The sequence below is a fragment of the Heptranchias perlo genome, unplaced genomic scaffold, assembly GCF_035084215.1.
Source record: "Heptranchias perlo isolate sHepPer1 unplaced genomic scaffold, sHepPer1.hap1 HAP1_SCAFFOLD_390, whole genome shotgun sequence".
Classification (NCBI taxonomy): Eukaryota; Metazoa; Chordata; class Chondrichthyes; order Hexanchiformes; family Hexanchidae; genus Heptranchias; species Heptranchias perlo.
This window is the reverse complement of record NW_027139402.1, coordinates 148611-161402: the sequence shown is the minus strand read 5'-3', so window position 1 is coordinate 161402 and position 12792 is coordinate 148611. Positions and strand designations below refer to the sequence as shown.

The 12792-nt window shown below is 45.5% G+C and overlaps 1 protein-coding gene and 2 non-coding genes across 3 annotated transcripts; 1 reads left to right on the top strand and 2 right to left on the bottom strand.

Moving 5' to 3' along the window:
* Positions 1-230: 230 nt before the first annotated feature.
* Positions 231-6115, top strand: LOC137311988 (zinc finger protein 229-like). The gene has a single exon (XM_067978807.1). It carries the CDS (start codon positions 517-519, stop codon positions 1582-1584), a length of 1068 nt encoding a protein of 355 aa, XP_067834908.1. The 5' UTR covers positions 231-516; the 3' UTR covers positions 1585-6115.
* Positions 6116-7405: 1290 nt separating this feature from the next.
* trnas-cga (transfer RNA serine (anticodon CGA)) lies at positions 7406-7487 on the bottom strand. The gene has a single exon. It is a non-coding gene; the product is annotated as a tRNA-Ser (tRNA).
* Positions 7488-12382: 4895 nt separating this feature from the next.
* Positions 12383-12454, bottom strand: trnaa-ugc (transfer RNA alanine (anticodon UGC)). The gene has a single exon. It is a non-coding gene; the product is annotated as a tRNA-Ala (tRNA).
* Between the last annotated feature and the right edge of the window lie 338 nt (positions 12455-12792).

The window sequence follows — 12792 nt, the reverse complement described above, 5'->3', positions numbered from 1 at the left end:
GATGGTTTTGGATTTCAGCACAGGGAGGAGGGAGAGTGTGTGGGACGGGGATTTACAGCTTTGAGGAATGAGAGAGGAAATAATGTTCCATAGAAAGTAGAGTTATCTGATCTGAATTTCTATCCTGTACTTACATTGATAACTTTTATAAACTCCTTTTACAGGGGAGGATTTGCAGAGGGAAACTCAAACCAAAGATCACGTCAAGATCTGACAGAGTCACTTGATTCATCAGGACCTGAATATCATCGGCCTTTGAATGTGGAAGGAGAAATGTTTGTCTGTTCTGTCTGTGGGAGAAGATTTCAAACATCAGTGTGAGTGGAAAAGCACCGAGACACACACACCCGAGTGAGAGTGTTCCAGTGCACTGACTGTGGAAAGAGCTTTAACCAGTTACACAGCCAGAAAAAACACCGCACCATTCACAGCGGGGAGAAACCGTACACGTGTTCTGTGCTTGGACGAGGCTTCAACTGATCGTCCAACCTGGAGAGACACAAGGACACCCGGACCATGGAGAAACCGTGGAAATGTGGGGACTGTGGGAAGGGATTCAATTACCCTTCAGAGCTGGAAACTCATCGACGCCGTCACACTGGGGAGAGGCCGTTCACCTGCTCCGTGTGTGGGAAGGGATTCATTCGGTCATCCCACCTCCTGACACACCAGCGAGTTCACTCTGATGAGAGACCTATTAAATGTTCTGACTGTGAGAAGAGGTTTAAATGCAAAAGGAATCTGCTGACACACCAACGGACCCACACTGGGGAGAGGCCGTTCACCTGCTCCGTGTGTGGTAAAGGATTCACTCAGTCATCCGCCCTGCTGACACACCAGCGAGTTCACACTGGGGAGAGGCCGTTCACCTGCTCCGTGTGTGGGAAGGGATTCACTCAATCATCCACCCTGCTGACACACCAGCGACTTCACACTGATGAGAGACCTTTTCAATGTTCTGACTGTGAGAAGAGGTTTAAAAGCAAAATTGAACTGCTGAGACACCATCGTGCTCGCACTGGGGAGAGGCCGTTCACCTGCTCCGTGTGTGGGAAGGGATTCGCTCTGTCATCACACTTTCTGTCACACCAGCGAGTTCACACTGGGGAGAGGCCGTTCACCTGCTCCGTGTGTGGGAAGGGATTCGCTCAGTCATCGACCCTGCTGACACATCAGCGAGTTCACACTGGGGAGAGGCCGTTCCCCTGCTCAGTGTGTGGGAAGGGATTCACTCAGTCATCGACCCTGCTGACACACCAGCGAGTTCACACTGGGGAGAGGCCGTTCACCTGCTCAGTGTGTGGGAAGGGATTCACTTGGTCATCCACCCTGCTGAAACACCAGCGAGTTCACACTGGGGAGAGGCCGTTCACCTGCTCAGTGTGTGGGAAGGGATTCGCTCAGTCATCGACCCTGCTGACACACCAGCGAGTTCACACTGGGGAGAGGCCGTTCACCTGCTCAGTGTGTGGGAAGAGATTCACTCAGTCATCGACCCTGCTGACACACCAGCGAGTTCACACTGAGAGACCTTTAAATGTTCTGACTGTGGGAAGAGATTTAAAATCAGAAACGAACTGCTGAGACATTGACGCACTCACACTGGGGAGAGACTGTTCACCTGCTCCGTGTGTGGGAAGAGATTCACTCGATCATCCCACCTTCTGAAACATTAACTTGTTGACACTATTGAGTGACCTTTTAATGCAGTGACTGTGAGAAGAGCTTTAAAAGTAGAAATGAATTGCTGACACATCAACGCATGCCCATTGGTTGAGAGACTGTTCACCTGCTCCGTGAGTGGGAAGGGATTCACTCAGTCATCACACGTGCTGAGACACCAGCGAGTTCACGAAATAAGCAGGTCCAACGAGCCGGTCTGTAACACAGGCCAATGACTCAGTGCAGCTCGTTACCCAGTCACTGGGCTCCGTTATAGCCTCTCCTTTGAGTAACACACAAGGAGAAATTGTAAATCTGAAACAGAAAGAGATAATGTATAACACTTCATATCAACCACCAGTTTTTCCCTCTTTCCGGCTTTTAAAACAATCTCACAGTTTGTCAAACCCGAAACAGCCTCTGGGATTTGCTGATTGAGAATTTCCGTGGAAATTGGGACCGTCATTAAGTATCGGAACAAATATCCCCGCTGAGGTTTCGGGGTTGTTACTGGTTTATTTATATCAGTGAGTGACCAATTTTAAACTAGGTGAGGGTCTAAACCTAAGGTAAGAGCCTGGGATAGACAAGAGATTCTTCAATGTATCAAGTTAAATTACACTGATTCCACCAACACGACATCACATCCCTCAAACATTGTTACCTGTTACTGTATAAAACTGGTGAGGGTGGAAATGGGAAATAACTGAAAAAAACTTCATTGTATCAAAGTTAATTCTGATCATTATTATTATACAAACATTCTACAGCCGGTCCCTTAAAAAGGACCCAATATCAAACCAGTCCCCAGTCCTTGGGCCTGTGCCTATGTTGTGATTTGCACCCGCTTCTGACTGACTTGGTATCAGACGCACTCCCGTCAACAGTAAACGGATGGAGCCGGATCCACAAGAGAAAAATGAGGACCGACCTCCGCGGTTCTCCCAGAGTGCGGGAGGCGGAGTAACAGCAGCAGACAGAGAGATCTCTCTAAACCAGCCGCTGCCGCCGGAGAGAAGCGAGTCCCGTTCCGAGCCGTGTCTGTCAGGCGCCCGCTGACCCTCTCTTCACTGAAGGGGACCGATTCAGCACCAACTCACACACCCACCATTGGATCATTGAATCACCTTCAACACCTGAATTACATCACCACTTAATCCTCTATACACGAGGAAATACAAACCTTGTCCATGCAACCTGTCCTCATAATTTAAACATTTTAGCCCCGGTATCATTCTGGTCTTTCTGCGCTGCATCCCCTCCACGGCCAATATATCCTTCCTGAGGTCTGGTGCCCAGGACTGAATGCCGTGCTCTAAATGTGGTCTCAACAGAGTTTATAGAATTGTAACATAAATTCCACCCTTTTGAATTCCAGTTCCCTTGAGATAAAGGCCGACATTCCATTAGCCATTTTAATTATTTTTTGCACCTGTCTGCCAACTCGTCATGATTTCCCGAAGTATCTCTGCTCACCCACAGTTCCTGGCTTCTCACCATTTTGAAAATACTCTGATTTATCTTGCTTCGGGCCAAAGTGGATGGCCTCACACTTCCCCAGATTGAAACTTTGAACACTCTGGGGCTCTTTTGTATAGAAAAGAGAAGGCTGAGGGTGACCTGATCCAGGACTTTAAGATTATGCAAGGGTTTGATCGGTCAGATGTCGATAAGGTGTTTGTACTTTTGGGAGTGGGGACGTCAAAACTTCGGGCCATGAATATAATAGTCATCAATAAATCCAATCTGGCATTCAAGAGAAACATATTTATCCAGAGAGTCGTTAGAATGTGCAGCTCTCTCCCACAAGGAGTAGTTGAGGCGAATCGCATGGATGCATTTACAGGGAAGCTGGATAAACACATGGAGGAGAATGGAATATTCGGGTTTGCTCATAGGGTTAGATGAAGAGGGGTTGGAGGAGGCTCGTCTGCAGCATAAACACCGGTATAGTCTAGTTGGGCCGAATTGCCTGTTTCTGTGATGTACATTCGATGTAATTCTATGTAAGCTCCATCTGACACAGTTTTACCAACTCACTGAATCTATCAATTTCCCTTTGTAACTTTATGCTCCCATCTACACTACTCACTGTGCACCCAAACTTGGTGTCGTCGACAAACCTGGATATACCGCTCTCTGTTCCTTTATCTGCCTCATTTATGCAGATCCCTGGGGGACACCACTAATCAAATCCTGTCAATTTGAGTACATACCTATTAACCCTCCTCTCTGTCCCCAACTCCAAATCAACTCCCTCCCCATGTCAATCGGTTGCTTTGAATTCCACATGTTCTCATTTCTGTTAACAGTCTCTGATGTTAAACCTTATCGAATGCCTCTGGAAGTCAATATACACATAACCCCCATAGACACTCCATCATTTACCACATTAGTTACATCTTCAAAAAGGTCAACTAGTTTTGTTAGACTTGACTTACACTTTACAAATCCATGCTGGCTCTCTCTGATCAATTCAGGATTATCCAAGTGCTCAGTCATTCTTTCCCTAATAATGGATACTGGTAACTTCCCCACAACAGACGTCAGACTAATAGGTCTATAATTTCCTGCTTTATCTCTCCTACCCTTCGTATAAAACGGAATGACATTGGCAATTTTTTCAATCCATGGAACAATTCCTGAATCAAGAGAGCTTTGAACGATCATGACGAAAGCATGGACAATTTCCTCACCTATTCCCCTTAGTCCCCTGGGATGGTCACCATCAGGTCCTGGAGATTTGTCTATCTTTAATTTAATTATTTTCTCCAATACCATTATTTTACTTACACTGAATCCCCTTGATTTATTTTCAGTTTTCCTCGTGCCTCTGGTACATTATCCTCATGATTTTCTGTGAGTATTTAGCAAGTCTGCCATTTCTTGAATTTCAATTACAATATCACCCCTATCCATCTTTAAGGGCCCACATTACTCTTCGTCACCCTTCTTTCTCTTAATATACGTGTAAAAACCTTGAAAGTTGTCCTTAATTTCACTCACAAGTTTTTCTCGTTTTCCCTCTTTGCACCTTTTACAATTTTTTTTCGTTTCAGCACCACAATAAACAACACTTCACTGTGAAATTTGCTAAATTAGTTCTTCAGTGTCAGAGCGAGAATTGTCCATCCCTAATTTATTTAAAGTAACAAACACAAGCACAAATATTCATTCGTGTATCAAAGCACTGATGGACACAGAAAGATAAACACAGCCTGAAACGCAGTCAGTATCGGGATTCACAGGGAAACTGGCAAGTGAAACAGACAAAGATCAAACAGTCTGAACCCCCAACAGAATGTGACGTGTAGCTGATAGATATTAATGAGAGGAGGTGGGAAATTATCCCATGGCTTGGCTCCGAGGCTTAGTTGGTTAAAGCGCTTGGCCAGTAAACAAGAGATCCTCGGTTCAAACTCCCAGCGGTGCCTTTGTGTAATTCATGGTGTTCAGTGAATTTTAGAATGAAAAACGCACAGTGTGGTGTTTGTGTTTTGTGCAGGAGCCAATACGGAACTGATCAGGAAGTCTCTTCAAAAATGCCTTTTCATTATACAGACAGCCCTCTCATAGAATGTGTCCGTGACACGTTCTTGTTTCTGGGCTCGTTGAGTTCGGGGGATAATTCTCGATTCGAGGGTCATACCCTGGAGAAGCCCTAATTTAACCCTAGACTTTTGATCCTTGAACTGCGGTTCAAACTTTTGCAAAGAGGAAAAATAAATCCCCAAATCACTCCACCTGAATCTCACGCGGTCTCGGAAGAAGTTTAGTTCAAACAATCAGGACTTTCATTGAACGAGCTTTGCTTCCAATTGCATTCGACCTTGAAACCGCTCTGGGTTTTCATCTCACTGAAGCAGAGTGTGGCCGCTTTGTATCTGTGAGCATGTCGGTGACGAGGTTACCTCTGATATTGGTCGCTCTCAATTTTTAAGATCTCGCCAAGCTCTGGGAAAAGAAACCGCGAATCGAATTGTCCCTGTAAGCGATGAATTGAAGGGATTGGTGCTCCAAGCAGATCTGGAAAATTCACAGTGCGGTCGCTCAGGAATTCCAAATCCACCCTCTCACCACTCGACGATCATATTAACTGAGCAGAGAATAAATGTCACACCCTTTATTTTGGAAAAGCAAAACGGTGGGGATTTTTATCATAGCCCGATGCCTTTCGTGTTGGATCAGATGTTCCCCATTGCGTTACTTTCATCTTCATCGGAGAACCGGTTCAGGCGTTCCTGTGATAAACGGCGACAATTGCCTGTTAATGTTAAATTTAAGATGCAGTCTATAAAATGATGAAATTTCATCACATGCAAAGCACAAAAATCTTATTAAAGTTTTGACTGTCTCTCGGTAACCACGTCAGCATCTCCTTCAGTCTGAAATAGAAAGTTATTGGTTGATTAATGGTGATTAAAACAGTCATTCAACTACGAACAGGGTTTAATTAGCTTCATGTAATTATTTATTAAGTTCATAACTCTTGTTAAATTTAATTCTCTGACTGGGAATGGAACCACGCGGTGATGGGAGCACTGAATTTTAACCACCAGTCCATCGGGGAGCTCCCAGGATTGAGCACCGGACACTATGGAACTGATGACATTTATTTTTGTTTCATTCAGCTCTGTGTTTATTCTCAGGCCTCTTATCTCTCCCTTCTTTTCAGCTTCTGACTGCGGATATTCCTCTGGTCAAATATGAATAATATAGAATATCTCACAGCCCCGCTATATTTGCTCCTTCTCTGCACAGTTCTGTACAAAATCAAACTGTCGGCAGATACCGACAGTGTCTCTCCCTCACTCCCCACAGGAGCAGCAGGAGATGACACTTTAAACTGCCAGTTGCTTCAAACGATGCCCGATAGACCTGCGTTGCCTTGGAGTTTTCCCAGCAGCTGCATTGATTCGATGCGTGAATTTTGGAAATGGAAACATGTCCATCAGCAGCTTGTGGGAGTATTTTCCCTCACTTTCCATTCCATGTCCATGCCTACTTGCACTTGGTGCTGTCATTGCCTGAACATCACCTTCTGTCCCGATAGTCCTTCGAACAGAAAATGCCATTTTGTGCGAGCAGCTTGTCTGGCCCGAAAATGACCTGAATTACAAAGGGGCAAGTGGGAAAGGCCGCGTTGGTCTGCTTGTTCACAGCAAAGAATTTTCAGCGTTTCCTTGTGGTCCAGTGTTTAGGATTCGGAGCTTTCATCACCACGGCAACGGTTCGATTGGTGTCTGTCTCAACATCCACATATTATCCACTCTACCATAAGTGGACTGGACTCAAATTGCTGATGTTTCACTGTGAGGGTGAAGAGACATAAATGTGTGGACATTAGTTACGAATTCATCAGCTGGGTTGCACCTTTGCTTCTCCCCCCGTCTCAGTCTTTCCATCTTTACCCTTCACTGCCGGTGTTCCAGGTTCGATCATCCGTGGCCGTTCAACGAAGCCTGAGAAGTCCATGAGGGAAAAACACAGAGAGTCAGAGACAGAGACAAGGTGGGATCAAAGTATAGGAAGAAATAGGATCAATGTCAAGTTCTGCGAACGGGCAGAATTTAAGATGGAGCTTGGGAGAGATTCCTTCACGTGTCTCGCAATTTTGCAAGAGACCATTGGGCTCCGAATTAAAAGCATAAGCCGCGCTGGAGAGTCTCTCTGAGAGAGGGAATGCGGTTCGTCAACTCCAGTTCATCGTTATTTGAGCAGTAAACAAACCTTTAAGAAGTAGCGCTGCGAGGAGGATTCGAACGTACGCAGGAAATCCCCAGGGGATTTCGAGTCCAACGCCTTAACCACTCGGCCATCGCAGCTACAAACATCTGTTATGCACGGCTGTAAATCAGAATGTGATCTGTGATACAATGTTCTCTCTGACAGGTGAAAGGCCCTGATCCCTGGTCTGTGCTGATTCTCTGACAGTTTACTGGGTAAAGGCCCTGATCCCTGGTCTGTGTTGATTCTCTGATAGTTTACTGGGTAAAGGCCCTGATCCCTGGTCTGTGCTGATTCTCTGATAGTTTAGTGGGATTCATTCTGTATCTGTCAGTCTCTGGTACAGTGTGTGAGTGTGGGATTCATTCTTTATCTGTCAGTCTCTGGTACAGTGTGTGAGTGTGTGATTCATTCTGTATCTGTCAGTCTCTGGTACAGTGTGTGAGTGAGGGATTCATTCTGTATCTCTCAGTCTCTGGTACAGTGTGTGAGTGTGGGATTCATTCTGTATCTGTCAGTCTCTGGTACAGTGTGTGAGTGTGGGATTCATTCTTTATCTGTCAGTCTCTGGTACAGTGTGTGAGTGTGTGATTCATTCTGTATCTGTCAGTCTCTGGTACAGTGTGTGAGTGAGGGATTCATTCTGTATCTCTCAGTCTCTGGTACAGTGTGTGAGTGTGGGATTCATTCTGTATCTGTCAGTCTCTGGTACAGTGTGTGAACTTGGGATTGATTCTGTATCTTGTCAGCATTGTGTGTGAGAGTTTGTGATTCATTCTTTATATGCAGTCTCTCATACTGTGTGTTAGTGTGGGATTCTTTCGGTATCTGTCAGTCTCTGGTACTCCGTGTGAGTGTGGGACTCATTCTTTATATACAGTCCCCATGACTGTATGTGGGAGTTGAATTCATCCTAAATATGCAGTTACTCATACTGCATGTTAGTGTGGGATTCATACTGTACCTATCAGTCCCTGGTACTTGATGAGAGTGTGGGATTAACTCTGTGTCTGTCAGTCTCTAGTACTGTATGTGAGTTTGGGATTCCTTCTGTATCTGTGAGTGTTGGATTCATTCTGTGTCTGTGTGTCTCTGGTACTGTATCTGAATGTGAGTTTCATTCTGTATCTGTACGTAATTATTCTCTCAGATTACATTATTGCGTTCAATACTTTAGCTTTAATATCTTAATGTTTGAAGAGTTTTACTCCTTATTTAATTTGTAAATATGGACGAACTTTAGGATTTAATGTTGGAGGTTTTAATCAGATAATTTGTGTGCTTTTTGGACTACTATTAAATCTGAGTACTATTGTGGATGATAATGAATCTTTCAAACTGATAAGGTGACATTTTTGAATTGGTTTGTAATGTGTAGATCAGTCTGTAGAAATGGAATTGATACTGTATCTTTCAGTCTAATATTGTATGAGATTTTTGGACTGGTATATAATGTGTACCTCAGTCTGCACTAATAGAATTGATACTCTATCTTTAAATTTCATTCTGCGAGTGCATTCTGAACTGGTATCTAATTTGCTTCTCAGGTTTACTATCTTTCAGTATTTCTCAATCGATACTGTACGTGAGGTTTGGATTTGTAGCAAATGGTACACTTTTCGAATGGATATTTCATGTATTAAAGTCATGTGTGTGAGAGTTCTGGGCTAGTATTCAATTGGAATCTCGGGTACATTATTGGGATTCATTCTGTCCCTTTCAATCGGGTACCATGTGTGATTTCTCTCTGGTATTTAATTCGTAGCTATGTTGCCCTATTGTGAGATTGACACAGTGCCTTTCAATCTGAGAGTGTGATTTTGGACTGGGATTTTTGTATCTACCTGTCAGCGGGACAGAGTTAGGGGCAAATGGAACAGTGTCTGCCTCACCCGCTCTGTTTGAATGTTGGATTGAAATTGTGTCTCTGGAACTTGGGATCAGTGTGGGACTGACTACTTCTGCTGTCTGAGACTGTGGAACTGATGACCTGTCTGTGTCTCTGTGCTCTGTGGGTGATAATGTACCTCCTGTGTGTGAGAAGGAGCTGGCTGCACTCCTCCTTGTGCCTCGGGTGGAGGAAACATCACATTCATTCTGGATCATTCAAGGATTCGCCTGTGGAAAGAAAATGATCTGTTGTAACTCAAGAAATGGTGAGGTTGAAAATGGAAAAGTGATCAGTTTAATATCTCTAATGATCATTTTGAATATCCACAAATGAAAACCAGTGATACAAACAGTGTCAGTGTCTGACTCCACTGCAGCACTCAGCTTCTGCACACCAGGTGTGTTGGGCTATTTTACAACAATTTAGTGACATCCAGACACAACCCAACCCCTGCACTGATCCATGAATGGGACTACCCGATGGGGCAGGGACCTTTGTACAGGTCAGGTTTCTCATCCCCTCTCCCATGGGACTAACCGTTCAACCGAAACTAAACAGCCGCTGTTTAAATTGTGTCCTTCACACTTCTCACCTGATGCCTGCAATAGATGCTCTTTGTATAACTCCCCACATCCTTACTGTCCGGCTCTGTTTCCACTCTTCACTGTCCAATAACAATAAACAGGGTGAGACTGGAACTAAACCAGGACCATTCACTCCTGGTTTGGGGAGTGAAAGCAGCAATGGTTTTAATAGCAGGTTCTTCCCATTCTCTCTCCCTTCCCCTGGACACACCCTGTCCACACCCAGCCCGAGAATGACCTCTCCCTTCCCCCCTCTCACTCCATGTTCCGGGACCAGTTCCTGATCCACTCCGCCTCTTACAAACAGCCCCCGGACTCCCCCTGCCCTTCCCCCGGACTCAATGCCGATCTCTGAGCCCATCTGCGGACACGGTCCCGGAGCGATGAGCTGCTGTAATGAGGCTGCTCTTTGCTCCCTTCCCCCGGGGGCCGTGATCTCTCCATTCCCGCCTGTCTGAGCAAAGGAAGTGGGTCTGGGGGAAAGGTCAGAGGGAATGGGCTCCACAGGCAGTGCAGGAACAGGCACCAGAATGGGAAACAGATGGGATTCCACCAGTGCCTAACGCTGGAATCCAGACTGACTTTACAATCTCCAACTATTAAACTCGAGGTTTCCATCCCTGCTGTTTCTCTCGGGCTCTTTTGATGGGAAAGAGTCTTTCAGAGATAAAGTGAGCGGCTGTGGAATGAACCAATGGGTTCTGTTCATTCTTGGCTCCCTTACTGATAAAGTAACGTTTGACTCCGAAACTGGAGGGAGGATTCCTCAAACCAATCCTGGAGAAACGGGGGAGGAAAGTGGGAGTCGGTGTATTTGCTGGGACCGTGTAGGATTAATATCAGGCAGCAACAGTCCCAGTTTATTTCAATCGGAGTGAAACTCTCGGTCACTGAGAGTAACACAGAACGGCCCTGAGCTGCAAGATTGCAGAGGGGACAACATGCAAGAGAGGGTTAAATGTGTGACACTGTCCCTGAGAGTGGGATTAATAATGTGTCTGTCTCTGAAATAATATCAGTGAGAGATGAGACTGCATCTTCTGTCACTCCATCTTGGAATAGAAATTGGAATGGAATATTTTCCAATTTGTTACTCTGTGTAAACAGGACATTACAGGTCAGTTTCTCTCTCTCTTTTGTGCAGCATATGAAGTTGAGATACTGTTACTGAGAGTGATACAGAGACACTGATAGGAAGTGTAATTCTGATACTGTGCCTGTCTGTTTTTATATCTCTCTAGCGCTGTAAATGAAGGTGGAATATTGTTACTGAGTGTGAAACGAACATACTGATGGGAAGTGTGAGACTGATACTGTGTCTGTTTGTCTCTCTGTCTGTCTGTCTTTCTCTCTCCCTAGTGCTGTACAAGGAGGCGGGATACTGTTACTGAGCGTAATATAGACACACTGATAGAAAGGGAAAGACTGATTCTGTGTCTGTGAACAGACCTCCGGTGCTATTGGTGAGACGGTCACTGTCCCTTTTACTGTCTATCAACCGGTCTGACGGGGCATTCATCATTCGCCAGTCCTGTTAGGAAAGGTGGAGAGAAACCGTCTGTCACTGTTGAATTTATTCAGTAAGTAGTCGTGTCTGGGTGTTGAGAATGGGATGGAGAGGACACCAGTTACTATTATCTGACAGTCAGTCAGTTTAGGAGGAGAGAGAAACACAGAGAGACTGGAGGAGCCCAGAGCGGATAATTTGTATTTTCATCTTAACCAAACATATCACTGTGTGCGGACAATATAATAATGTAAAAGGAGGAGGACAAGGTGAGGCCCAGACAGCATTGAATCTCATTTCACTATAGACGGACGCAGGACTTGTCCCAGTTGAGGGTTTTGTGTTTAAAGATCACTTCACTAAAAACACCTTGACGATCTGGGGTTACAGACGGACATGACGGGCAGGAAAAGACCAGTTGGTTCATCAATCCTGCCCCACATGCCTGGAGCATTGTGACTGGACACTTCCTACACACACCACCAGCCCCACCCACCGGGAACATGGAATCTCCTGGGAGCGGTTACAAACCAGAAAAAAAACAGAAAAAAGGCGGAGAGAGAGTCAGCACCCACCGCACCAGAGAGAGTCAGCACCCACCGCACCAGAGTCAGCACCCACCGCACCGGAGAGAGTCAGCACCCACCGCACCAGAGAGGGTCAGCACCCACCGCACCAGCCAGGAATACATTCCAGATGCTCACTCCTCTCTGGGAAAAGAAGAAGCTCCCAACATCCAGACGATTCTTCCCTCTTTGTGGTCGGAACGCCGGTCCGCTGCTTCCCCCCAATCTGTGAAACTGGAAATAATCTTTCACTGGGCAAGCTGTTCAACCATGAGATGGGAGCCATTGAAACACCGTGGGCGCTCTCCCATTGAATTATATTCTGTGCGGAGCGTTCGGTTTTTCGCGAGGTGAAGAAACTCTTGTCTCTCCTTGTGTGTAAATGTGAGGCGAGTCTCAGATGATATTCTCACAGTTGAATCCAAAATGTGAAATGTAACTTGTTTGGAGATGCCGGGGATTGAACCCGGGACCTCATACATGCAAAGCATGCGCTCTTCCACTGAGCTACATCCCCACGGGTCAAAAGGTACCTGAGAAATAAACAAGCAGACACTTTAGAAGTGAAGCCGTGAGCTTTCTGCTCCGTCTCTCCAGGACATCGAGATGCCCAGCGGTCCCGCGTGTTCACAATGTTCAACCTCTGCTTCAGTTCACGGGGTTTCTGCTCCTCTTTACTTTGAACTTTCCAAAAAAAAGTCTGTGGAAATAAAAAATACCCAATCGCTAATGGTCAGTGACAAGACTGAAATCCAACCTCTGAATCATAAAGTGAGATGGAAGAATGACAGAGCGTCAAACAGGAACAAGAGCTGGGACTGCTCGCTCGATATTGCACCGTCACACATTCCCCTC

Coding starts and splice junctions, on each gene's coding strand:
- LOC137311988 (XM_067978807.1), top strand. CDS start 517: ATGGAGAAACCGTGGAAATGTGGGGACTGTGGGAAGGGATTCAATTAC.